This window comes from Ceratotherium simum, chromosome 8 (assembly GCF_057802395.1).
Source record: "Ceratotherium simum simum isolate JZ-2026a chromosome 8, ASM5780239v1, whole genome shotgun sequence".
NCBI lineage: Eukaryota > Metazoa > Chordata > Mammalia > Perissodactyla > Rhinocerotidae > Ceratotherium > Ceratotherium simum.
This window is the reverse complement of record NC_141907.1, coordinates 20,178,037-20,191,438: the sequence shown is the minus strand read 5'-3', so window position 1 is coordinate 20,191,438 and position 13,402 is coordinate 20,178,037. Positions and strand designations below refer to the sequence as shown.

The following is a 13,402-nucleotide window of genomic DNA, read 5'->3' as shown; positions in this document are numbered from 1 at the left end:
GTGCGCACCCGGGATCCGAACCCGGGCCGCCGGCAGCGGAGCGCACGCACTTAACCGCTAAGCCACGGGGCCGGCCCCCCAATGCATTTTACAACCTCCTTCTCTTCTCTTCCCCCATGCCATTTTTTATGTGGCTTGAAAATCAAAATTTCCTGTGGAGATTTTTTTCACAGTTGTACATGGTGTGAGGAAACTCTGACTTTCCCTTTAATTAGCTATTTTTATCCTGTTTGTCTTGGTAAAATACCCCCTTCCTGAGACCCCCATCAGCTTTTCCCCTTTATCTCTACACTCTCCAGGAACTTGTATTTATCATTGTCCACCACCTCCTCTTTCCCTGGAAGCAACGTTGTACATATATTTTTAGTTACTTAACCTTTCTGCACCAACCAGTCTCCTCTACCCTTGAATCATTTCAGTTGCTGCCCTGTAACGTATGAGAAATGAAAATTGCCACAGGGATGTAGACAACAACGTGTTTTCTTAATGTAATCTGAGTAGCCACCTTCAGTTGCCTGGAATTGCGTTTCATAAATTGGAATTTTTAGCAGATTCCTTGAACTTGATGTCAAAAGACCGAACAGAACTAATTAGTGGCGAGTGCCATCCTGGGGATTTGAATGATCCATTTTGCACAAGAACATTTTGATGCGGTAAAACCTTATCTTCTTTGAAGGCCTTTCTTTTATTGCATTGAATTTCAACACAGTCAGGCAAATTTACCGTTTATTTGTGCAGTGAGATTGCTATTTCTGTACATGTACTGGAGTTTTGATTTTTTTTTAATCTCCAAATGACTTAGTGAAATTTCACAATGTTTTATTTCTACAACTTATGTAAAAAGATGGAAGTTGAATAAGTGAAGGAATGCTGAGAATTTTCTTTCTCTGGTGTTGTTTGGTCTAGATTAGAATGGCTATTATGCAATAACAATTGTTTCTTTCCTTCTTTTTGCTGCCTGAAGGCCTGAGCTACAATGTTTCAGTAGGATTTGGGAGTATGTTCTATTTGAAATATCTGTGTTTGTGACTAATATCAGCAGTGCACTAATATCATCCCTGCATGGAAATAAATAGAAATGCATTCTCTGTGTATCCTTGCACTTTTGTGATTAGAAGTCAATTGAAATAGAGAATTCAATTACTACAAAGCAAATATTAAATGGTAAAATTAGCTTTGAGGGACCCGGCTGCCTGGATTTTATGCCATGGCTATGTTTGTTTTAATCTCTGGGCTCCACATAGATACAAAGTGGGAGGACAGGGAAAAGAGTGGCAATTCCCCATATCTGATACAGTTTATGTAAGGACAATAGCATTGCCCTGGTACAGTGATGAAGGATGTTACAATGAGGCATTGCCTTATGATCATTTCCAAACCATGGTGGGGGGAGAGGGGAACCTCTTCAGGTGTGAATGAGACCAGTCCCTTCTGTCTGCTCCTTGTTTTATGGTCTCTATTTAACCTACCGAATAGGGGAGCAAGAGGAAGTATGTTCTTTTCTCCTTCGTTCCTCCCTCTCTTCCTCCCTCCCTTCCTCTTCCTCCTCTTCTACGTTTTCCTCCTCTTCTTCCTCTTCCTGTTTCTCTCTCCAAGTAGAAGCCAAATCATAGTGTTTCAGCCAATTGGAGGGGATTGAGTCCCAGTGGTTTCAGAGAATTGCTAGCTCTCTCATATTTACCAGCATCTTGAAAAGGATCAGTGCCTCCTCCAATAAGTCAGTCCATCAAAACATTGATACCTTTTTGAGCACCAACTTTGTGAATTCAGTTCTGTCCCAGGACTCGCCCCCTCCAAGAATCCCCAGTCCCATTAGGGAAGCAAGATGAATAGGTATCAAGCAGTGAGGGGAAAGCACAAATGATACATAATTAAGTGCTGAGTGATAAAGATGTTAGCGTGTGAGGGAATATGTGATGAGTCATTGAATGCTAGACCTGGAAGGATAGTTGAGAGCAAAACATTCCAGGCTGGCAGATACCTGGTATATATTGCACAACACCAGTTTCTTTGCCAGTGGCAGACATTGCTAATCAATCACATCTCTCTTCCTTGCTGATCTCAGATGTGGCCCTCAGAACAGTTTTCCACATTGGCTTTCCAGGAAGCCACCTCCTGGTCGGAGTTGACATGTGAAAGAAAACATTTTCCCCTTTCCTGATCTTGTCTGACCCCCTCATTTTAGGTAAGGAACCAGAGCCCAGGAAGTTAGCTGATACCTAAGGCTACAGAGGCTGGTGTCAGAACGCAGGTGTTCAGATCTTCATTTCAGTGTACCACCTGTACTGGGGAACAACAGTTCAGAGAAGAGAGAGATGAGCTGGACCAGATCTGCTGGGGACTGGTTCTCAAAGCAAATTGGGTTGGAGAAGAGGAATTCAGAAGCCAGAACAATCTCTTCTGAGACTCTAAAAGATGATGGTGGAGGAGCCCACCCCTCATTCCTACAAGGCAGAATTATTGCTGGACTTGGAGCATGCTATGATTTTTCTTTGACTCTCTTCTCCCTCCCTCCTCACTCTCTCAGCCACAATATATAGCTCTTGATGTTGTTTGATAGAGTTGGGGCAAATTTCTGATCTTGCTGGGAAGTACCCAAGTTTGGCAAATGTCACAGCCTGCATGAAGAAATGGTTTGGATAGCAAAGCGTATTCCAAACTGTTGACCCAGTCCCTGAGAGGTGGAGAAAGTGTGGGGCTATTGGGAGGAAGCCAGAGGATGGGCCGGGTAGACCACGCCCCTCAGGGAGGAATGGCCCTCCTCCCTCCCCAGCTCCCTCCCTACCAGCTTCATTCACCCAGCCCTTTACTGGCTTCTGCAGGGAGAACGGTGCTGGGGGCGCTTTGAGGGGAGGTTTCCTGGATGTGCTCATGCTCTAAAAAGAGACACCGAAAGCCAGAATAAAAGTCTGGCAAGAGAAGAGCCTGACGCTTTGAGTTTTCATTTTAATTCTCTTCTCCACTCTAAGCATCATCCTGAGAGGAAAATGTCCATTTTGAAAGTACTTGGTACATTTTGGAGAAGAGATGAGGATGTCGTTTTTCAGAGAATTGTGGGGCTTCCAGAAACTCAAACACCAGTTGAATGGAAGCGCCTGTGTCACCTTCTACACTAGTTGTGGTTTGACTGGTGTGTGGATCACCCTCACCCCACTCCTCATCCTCCAGTTCTAAGAACCGAAATGAAACTATGAAACAGCAAATCATCAGACCAGAGCTCAGTTTAGTCAACACAGATGGAATCTGAGCTGAGTTAGAAACAATAGAACTAAGAGCCTTCTAAGGAAGGTCTTCGAATCCTTCAACTATTTTGCAAGAATGACCAAATCTTGGCATTTTATCTTAAGATTAGGAAATGATCTCTCCAGGCAGAAATTTCAGGAGATATTTATCTTCTCCCCAACTCTCACCCTGATTGGACTTGGATGAGTGGTGGCTTCTATTTCCCTTCTCTACATGCTTGTTGCTCAGATTCTCAGAAAGATTGAATGTTGCTGGTACCAGCATCTTTGAGGAGCCGTTGTGAATGGATGATGCCCTATGGTTGGAGAGGGTCACGGAGACATTCCGCCTTAAGGAATACCTCATGACAGGAAGGGCAGAGGATCTCCCTCAGGCTGCCTTAGTCACTGGGCTGCAGCCAGCTCCCAACTCTGCCCATAATTCTGATTCTTTGGCCACCAGGGCAGAGGGGACTTGGAAGGCTGAGTGGGACACTGAGGGGCAGAGTGTGTCTGTCTCTGAGTCCCCTTAAGGCTAGAGAGCTGCCAGCCTACCTGCTAGAGAGAGATGGGTCAAGAAAAGCAGTCCTGTCCCTGACTTGAGAACGGTAACTATTGCCTTGGTGGAGAGAAACAGAAGAAGTCTGCTCTGAGGCGTCTGCTCTCTGTTCATGATAACTGCTAATCCCTCAAGGTGTTTCCAGATTGTATCTTTGCAGCACAAAGGGAGACCTGATTGCATTGACTTCGTTCTGAGAGCCCTGTAACAGTATCCCAACCTGTAGATCAATGGTTCTCTTTGGGAAACCTCTCCAGACTGTGGCCCTGAAGATTTCTGGATTTTTTCCACGTGAGACAATAGCTGTGCTGGCGGAGAACTTCAGGGTCGGCTCCTATTGGATTTCTATTCTTCTGGGATGACCCTCAGATAGCAGAGAAACCAGAGTGCTGTGGCTGCTAATAACATACTCCGTCTGCCTGAGGCAGCAGCAAGCACTGTGCCCACCAAGGCATCAGGATTCCCAAGAATGTGCCAGCCATTTAGTCAGACATTTATCAGATATTTATTAAGCATCTACCATGTGCCAAACTCCCTACTACATTCTTGGAAATCAAGTTAATAAGACATGGCCTAATGGGAAGACAGTATTATAAACAGATAGAGGGCTCAGAGGTACAGTGCAAGGGTCACCTGGTTCTCCAAAGGAGGAGTGGACGTCTACACAAATACCATTCTGTGCTCTGCCGAGCCTGAAACTGAGTAAAATCATCAACTTTAGAGCCTCTGACCTGAGCCCCCGAGATTTTTAGTGACTTGGCTTTAGAAGCTAAGGCTGGAGCGTAGGCTGGGCCCATGGCCCCTGGGGTTTTCGTTTTTGTCGTAGTGGTTCCCACCAAGAGAAGCCCAAGGGCTCATGGACAGAAGATTGGGATCAAGTCTTGCCTGTTGGGCTCTCCTGACCACTGGGGCAGCTTCACTTTGTGTCCACATGTTTTGTGTCTGTGTGTCTGTGTTCATCATGTACATGTTGCGAAGCCACACTTCCTTGCTCCTCACCTCCATAACTTGCCAGGGCCTCAAAAATAGAGTTGTAATGGTATTCATTTCCTCCTCCTCTTTGCCTCACACTTTCTCTATCCCCTTAGGGAGTTCATATGAATAGATAAAAGGGTTTGGTTGGTATGGGACTGTATGTTCTAAAGTGAAATTTAGCTGTGATAATTTGGGAGACCTGATACTATCTGCCTTATGACGGAGTTATTATTCAGTCTAAATGACCAAATCAAGTTAAATCAGATATGGTGTGTACGGCAGTGCTATCTACACTGTAAAGTAATCATTTCAGTAGACAACATTTACTGAGTGCTGACTAAACACCTAAGCCCTTTACATGAATCAGTTCATCAGAACCGTGCAATGAGGTGGGTGCTGTTATGTGTCCTCATTTTACAGATGCAGGTTATAAGACTCAGAGAGGATAAGTGACTTGCCTGAGGTCACCCAGCTAGCAAATAATGGGAATCCAGAACACAAACACGGTAGTGTGGCTTCAAAGCCGCACCCCTAAGCACTCTGCTGTTGTTATTATTGTTATAGTCTCACCCAGACCAAAGCCACTGAGTTTTTGGCCGACGTAACAGGCTGCCCCTTAATGGTGGCATTTGTGGGCAGCCATGTCCTGAGCAGACTCTCAGGACTCATAGACAGCTGGCCCTGGACCTCACTGTGCTGTCTTCACACTACAGAAAGGATCTGCTGGCCATTTCCCCTCCACAGCGTTCCCTATGATTGAAGAAAGTGCCTTGTTCACCCCAACAGCCAGTCCGTTGTGTGGGGGTGAATGTAACCACAACTCCACTGGTGACATAACGCATTTTCCCCTTTTCCGTGACAGGGGGCAAGGACACCATACTCTTCACCGACCCTGCTCTTCCCACCATACAGAGGTCGAGATCCCCACTGCTGAAGTTTGTTGAGAAGCCCACTGAGAGCAAAGCAAATCCCAAGGACGGTAAGCCCACCTTGACTTCTCTGTCTGCCTGGCCTAGCCTGGCACGGAGGAGGGGCTCGGTGGACATCAGCCCCCTCCCCTTCCCGCAGCTTCTGTGGCACTCTTGGGTCATTCTTCGGGTTTCCTCTTTTTGCTTACATGAGTTTGTCTTATTTGGAGTTTCTGGCAGAAGAACAGAGGCCCCTGCACTCTCGGCACGGTGGAGTAGAGGCTAAGAGTGAGGGCTCAGGAGTTGAGCAACTTGGGTTCCTATTCCAGCCACATGTTGTATTGGCTGTGAGAACTCGGACTGGTAACATCAGCCTCAGTGTCCTTACCTATAAAATGGTGAGATGAGGGTGCCAACCTCAGGGAAATCTTGGCACATTGCCTGGCACATGGTAAGTGGTCTGGAAATCAGTTGGAATGGAGGAAAAAAGCTTCTCTTCTGCCAGACACACTTTCTGGAAGCAAGGGGTTTTGAAGAGGATCAAAGACTCGTTTAGGGTGCCAGATGAGCCAACAGGTATGAGAGCCAGATCTCTTCCCATGTGGCAGTCTTTTTTCCCCAGCTAAACTATCCTTCGCATCTTTCTAAGATTTACTTGTCTTCTTCCTCCATCCCCAGTGTGGTTGCCAGCTTCCAAAACGGCCCCTAACAATCCCCACCTCCTGGTATTCATGCCCTTATGTAATCCTCTCCTACATTGTATCAGAGTTGGTCTGTGTGACTTATAGACTACAGTAGAAGTGATGATGTGTGAATTCTAAGGCTAGGTCATAGAAGACATGTGGCATCTGCCTTGATCTCTCTGTCTTGGATCGTTTACTAGAGGAAGCTGGCTGCCAGGTCATGAGGATACTCAAGTAGCCCTACATGCTAGTCATGTGGTGTGGAGCTGAGGCCATCAGCTGTGTGAGGGGGCCATCTTGGAAGCAGATTCTCCAGCCCTTGTCAAGTCTTCAGATGACAAGAGCCCAGTCAACCTTTTGAATATGACCTCATGAGAGACCATTAGCCAGAATCACCCACTTAAACTGCTCCCAGCCTCCTGAGTCTTAAACTGCTAAATTTTGAGGTAATTTGTTACACAGCAGTAGGTAACTAACACACCCAGCATGCAGGTGTCAAGGTTCTTTCCCTAAACATCTACATTTCTTCTTCATCTTTTCTTGTTCAGAGTTATGCCTTCAACCATCAACTCTATGAAAATATTCTCAAAATATTCCCCCCCCCCAACTGGGTCCATCTGAAGAGTTACAGTTCCACATTTCCCAAAGCTCATACTTTCCCACCCAAATATTCTATGGACTTCTCAAGTATGACATCACCAACTCTTCTTGCTTCCCCTTTTTTTGTCACCCTCTCAGCTTTAATCTTGGAGTCATCATTGACTACCGTCAACTTTCCTTCCTCATCTACATCAGGTCTGTAGCCAAATTCTTTCTTCAGAGTTTCTCGCCCCTCCATTCCAACCACCTCTGGCTTGGTTCAGGCCCTCTTTACTTCATCAGCAGGGCTTCTGTCCTGGTTTGCCTGCCTCCCAGACTCTCCTTACTTCATTCCCCTCTTTATCCTGCTGCTATAGGATGAAACTTCTAGATCACTGCTTTCCATCATGTTTGTACCCTGCTCTAAAATCTCGAGTGGTTCCCAGCTGTCTTCCACTTAAAATCACAACTCTGCAACCTGGCCTAGCCTATCTCTCTAACCTTCTGATTATCTGATGTAAAAACTGTGCTTTTATCAAACTGTACTAACCAGTTGGATCAGTTAGCTATTATTGTGTAACAAACCACCCCAAACTTAGAACTGAAAGCAACAACTATGTATTATTTATCGTGAGACTTTGGGTCAGTTGGGCAGTTCCGCTAATTGGGCTGGGCCTGGCAAGGCTCACTCATGCATCTGTACCACTGTGTTTTGAAGCCTGTCCAAATCACTCATAATAGTGCATAGAATGGTAAGAATGGAAGCCAGGACAGATCTGGGATTTCAACAGAGAGGTTCCCCAAGCACATGTGGGGGGAATTCTTGGAAAAAGCTCCTGATTTGGGTGGGTTCCACACTGGCCAGAAGGCAAGGCAGGATCGTTCCAGCCAGCAGCATGTGGCTGTGTGCAAGGCTGGCCTGTAACACACCATGGCCCACTGTACAGTCTGGAACATGTCTTACCTTGTGGTCATCCCATGCTGGCGTCCAGTGTCCACGTGGAGATCCGAAGTACACTGTCTCCTCTGGGCTCGCTGAGCCCATGAGTGGGTCTGGGCCTGCTAAGCTGAAATGGAGCATGAGCCTGGCTTGATTTTCACAAGGGTGGCATAAGTAATGGCCTGATTCAAATGATAGCTTCCAGAGTTCCATCATTAGCTCTCATTGTTCCAACCCAGTCCTTCCCCAGCGCGGGTGGGAACAAGGAGGCATTTATGTAGCGGCTGTCAGCGTCTGGGCTGGCCTCATCACCGCTGCATATCTGATTAATTCCAACTGAAAGCAGCTTACACTCAGGAGGACAAAGCCCATCAGAGACCAGTTAACAAAAGAAGACGAATGTCCCCTCTGGGCCAATGGGGGGGGAACACATTTTTAGGGGAGTAACAATCTTTCGTACAAAGAACTACTGTTTTTTCATCTTTTGGAGAAAATATTTTTTCTTTCCACACTATTTGTGTCATAATATGTTTGTATCAGTTAATTGCCTCATCGTTATTGATATGTGTATTGTTATTAATAAGTATTAATGATGCTAATTCTGTTTGCTAAAACAGCACAGAATAATTACTATTATTTGTAATAGTATTTTCCTATTCTAAGCTAGTTCAGAAATCTTTCTGTTATGGAAATGGCAATGCTACATGTATGTCTGTTCTCAAAAGGAAAATAAAACTCCCACAGCTTAAGAGTTAATGTTCCAGAATCACAGACTTAAAGGAAGATTTTGCTCTCACAGCAAGTAACCAGAGGTCCTAGTTGTAGCTCAACAGTTGTGACATTTTCACTAACTTCTCTTTGTCTCTTGATAATGACAGAATATACTTTTTAGATATCTTTTGGATAAATAAAAGGGAGGAGTGGATTGGTAAATCCTACTGTTGACCCATAAACTAATCCTGGAGCCTGGCCCCTGTATCTTTCTGGTCTTGAAGCTCTGAAAATCATGCCTTTCTTAGAAAAAAATCCCTGATAGGACGAAACAATAGAATTACAGCCTTCTCATCCCCTTAGTGCAGCTGTGTTTTGACCTATAATGATGACAGCGGTGTTGCTCCCTTCCCCTTGCCCCCAAAAAAGTTAAAAAGTTCTCCCTGCTAATCTCAGAGATTTGCCATTTAAAAAAGATTCATACATTTGGAAATGAGTGGAATGTCATCTAAAGAAATGGCACAAGGCAAAGTACCAGTGACCAAAGGCCCCAGTGTAATTTAGACCACCCTCACTTAGATGTAAATTAAGGTAGAGAAGATTAACCTGACCCATAGTAAAAACACCGCAAATGGTTTAGGGGTTAGGTTGTTACGAGTAAGGTTAATTAATTTTTCAGGGGCACCAGAATATAGTATTAAGTGTCCTGGAAGAAGTAATTTCATAAGAGTAATTTCCAGAAGGAGTTTATTCATCTCACGTTGGTGGAAGATTTTGCTGCAAAAAGGACCGTAATTTACTCCTTTTGAATAAAGCTTCTTCCACTGTGCTGGAAACTTGCTCGTTTTGACTCAAGGTTTTCCACATCCCCTGTACAAGCACTATACAAATTTTCATTTGCTAGTATTAAAAATATGTAGTTGCTTCCCTGAGCTACTTCAGATATAGCTTAATGCTTGTGTGAGTTAGAAATATTTTTTCTGAAAGTGGCATTTTAAGAATTTTTAGGGTAGCAACCTGGAACAAATACCATACATTCAAGGATTTCCTTTGTTTATGAATGCACGGTATTTAAATATATGTACAAATATATTCACTTATTCGTGCATTCGTGTACATGTCCATAGATGCAAACCTTTACTCAGCTGTGTATTGAGCCCCACTATAGAACATTGGCAAAGTTAATCAGGTAAGATTTTATACTTCAGGTGGTTTTTATAGGCTAAATATATATGAGTAACAATGTAAGGGTAAAAAAATAAAAAACACTAAGTTCGCTTGGAGGTCCAGACACAGCCTTGTGGGAATTTGGACACTGAGGAGATTCGTTCTGGCCGGATTTAATCCAATAGTCTTCACAGAGGAGGTGGCAGTAGAGCTGACTCTTGAACCTGGTCATCTGGATACATAAAGGAATGATAGTCGTGGAGGAATCAACCACCTAAGCAGAGACTTGGCAGGCGGGGCTGGGGTGCCATGAAGGGTCCAGTGTGTCTGGAGCGTAGGGATACACGGAGGAGAGTTGAGATGCCAGTAGAAAGGTCGATGGATGTTGGGTCATTGAAGGCCTTGAATGTCAGGCTAAGAGCTTGGGTTTTGTTCTTGAGAAAGTGGCAGACTTTGAAGGTTTTATAGCTGGAGAAAGGCATGGTCAGATTTGTGCTTCAAGCTCACGGTGCTTCTCGAATTGTCATGTGCGCCGAAATCGCCTAGGATCTTGTTAAAATGCAGATTCTGAACCAGTAGTTCTGGGGTAGGGCCCGAGATCCTGCTCGTCTGACAAGCTCCCAGGTGTTGTAGGGCCCGAGATCCTGCTCGTCTGACAAGCTCCCAGGTGTTGTAGGGCCCGAGATCCTGCTCGTCTGACAAGCTCCCAGGTGTTGCCGCCGCTGCTGGTCCACGGGCCCCGCTTTGAGTAACAAAGCTTTAGGGAAGGTCCCTCTCCCCACAGGGTAGATTTGAGCAGGAGGAGACTGGAAGCAAAGAAACGTACTGGGAACTAATGTGCTTCATCCTGGCTGAACAGATCTGAATGCATAGTTTTTTTTGTTTTTTTAAATCAAGGGCTTGATTTATTCACTCATTTATACATTCACGAATTTCATTGTAAGCACAAGTAATGGTCTTGTTCTCAGGTGCAATACTTACTGAGTCAATGAGTTCTTAGGAGAGCAATACCTAGTTGTCCATGACTAAATGCAGGCTTTAGAAAGTATAAAGTAGATTTAGTCGCACTTCTGTTCCTGGGATTTTGTCTATGGACATCAAAAAGGCTAAAGAGAAAGAAAACAGCTTCTTTTGAATGTGAGAAGCAAATTTGTATCAGAAGACCTAGAGATATGGGGCGTGGGGACAAGCGTCAGGGCCGCCTGCCTGAGATGGGACGCATAGTGCTCTTCCCCAGTGATTCCAGTCTGTAGATTATCACATCCACCAATTCTGTCTATAATCATCTTCTCTTTCTTCATTGTGCTCCAGCCTTCTTCGTCTTAGTAGTTCATTTCAGTCTTATGGTCCATCCGATCTCACTAATATTTCGTATCTTCTATAACCCGGGTTCAGCCATTTTTAAGTTTCTTAAAACTTTTAAACACTTGATTAGGTAAATAAATGCTCAAAAACACATACGGTTATTTAATTAAATAAATAGATGCTGGCCGGCCCCGTGGCTTAGCGGTTAAGTGTGCGTGCTCCGCTACTGGCGGCCCGGGTTCGGATCCTGGGCGCGCACCGACGCACCGCTTCTCCGGCCATGCTGAGGCCGTGTCCCACATACAGCAACTAGAAGGATGTGCAACTATGACATACAACTATCTACTGGGGCTTTAGGGAAAAAAAGGAGGAGGATTGGCAATAGATGTTAGCTCAGAGCCGGTCTGCCTCAGCAAAAAAGAGGAGGATTAGCACGGATGTTAGCTCATGGCTGATCTTCCTCACAAAAAAAAATAATAATAAAATAAATAAATAGATGCTAAAAATATATATTATTCTTATTAATGAATGCCTTTATGCATTGTATGAAAATGAAAATGGATCACACATGTAATAATATTGTTACAGGTTGCAGAAATTCTAAGCTGCATTTTAATTCAAACTTTTTAGATTATCCTGGATTATCCAGGTGGGTCCTAAGTGCGGTCACATGTATCTGTAAGATACGTGGGTAAGAGGGAGGCAAAAGGAGATTTGACACATAGAAGAGAAGGCAGTGTGATCATGGAGGCAGAGATTAGAGGGATGTGGCCGCAAGCCCAGGAATGCCAGCAGCCACCAGAAGCTGGAAGAGGCAAGGAACAGCTTCTCCCCTAGAGCCTGCAAGGGAGTGTGGCCTTGGTTTTGTAAAGAACGTGAAAACAAATGTATTCATTTGTAGTCAGTGAATACATTGAATACATGTATTCATGTATGGCCCAGTGAAACACGTTTTGGACTTCTGACCTCCAGAACTATAAGAGAATGAATGTGTATTCTTTTAAGCCCCTAAATGTGTGGTAATTTGTTGCAGCAGCCATAGGAAACTAATACAGTGGGCTCACAGAACTAGATGGGAGGAGAAACGGAAGAATATGGTGTTGTTCTGGAAACCAAAGGGAGAGAGACAGCTTGAGAGGAGGACGTGGCCAGTGGAAACACACGCTGCAGAGGAGCAAAGGAGGGGACTGAGAAAAGAACATTGGATCTGGTGATGGAGAGCTCACTGGTGGGGAAGATGCGAGGCAGACTGAAGGATCCAAGGTGTGAATCAGCGCTGGGAAATGGAAGCACTGGACATAGGCTCCTAGGTCTACAAATTAGTGCAGGAAAGGAAAGACAAGATGATAATTGGTGGCAAAATCTTGGAGGTTGTATATCTTATTTTTTTAAACTAGTGATACAAGTTTTTTAAACTAGTAATACAAGTACATGTTTAAAAATGTAAATGGCATGGAAAGATATAAAATTAAATTTAAAGCCTTCTTCTACTCTGGCTTCCTGCCCTGACCCTCAAGTCTGCTCTCCAAAGGCAAGCTAAAATTTTTAGTGTATACCACCAGAAAAAATTTTACATCTCGGCAAGTATGTACAGAATCCCCTGTTGATGGGCACTCAGATTCTTTCCAGGTTTCTGCGATTAAAAGCAGTGTTGTAATGAACATCCAGGTAATATGTGTTGAAATATTTGGGCTAATATTCATAAGTAGATTCCTAATAATGGAATTACTAGGTCAAAGGCTAAATGCATTTAGGATTGTGATAGATATTGCCCAAATGCTCTATCAGAGTCTTGCTAATTTTTATTCTCTTTCCTAGTATATGATTGTGTTTCCCCACATCCTCAGCGACACTGAGCTCTATCGAGCCTTTTAATTTTTGCCAATCCGGTAGATGAAAAATTGCATCAAGTTGCAATTTAGATTTCTTCAATTATGAATGATATTATGAATCATTTCATGTTTGCCATCCATTTGTATTTCTTTGTGAATTGCCTGTTTTCATTCAATACTTAAATATTTGTTGAAAATTGTGGTGCATTCAAATGAACCAATTGTACACCTAATAACATGGACCAATTGCATAAACACAAACCAGTACAGACACAAACCAGCAGATACAGTACGATTCCAGTGTATGAAGTTCATAGACCAGGAGAAACTCGTCTTTGGCATCTGACGTAGGATAGTGGTCACCCTTGGCAGAAGAAGTGATGGGAAGGGGGCTGGGGGACTAGACTGGGCAGTGTTTGTAGGGGTTTCTTGTCCTGGCTGCTGGTCACATGGGTGTGTTCACTTTGTGAAAACTCATTGAGCTGTAGACTTAGGATGCGCATTTCTATGTATGTTATACTT

The 13,402-nt window shown here is 44.1% G+C and overlaps 1 protein-coding gene across 1 annotated transcript in view; it reads left to right on the top strand.

The window, feature by feature from the left end:
• Positions 1–13,402, top strand: part of CCDC149 (coiled-coil domain containing 149) — a 95,967-nt gene that overhangs the window by 78,336 nt on the left and 4,229 nt on the right. The window contains exon 11 of the mRNA XM_087434147.1: positions 5,618–5,734. Within this exon, the coding sequence (XP_087290273.1) occupies positions 5,618–5,734 (117 nt within the window). The remainder of the gene's footprint in view (positions 1–5,617; positions 5,735–13,402) is intronic.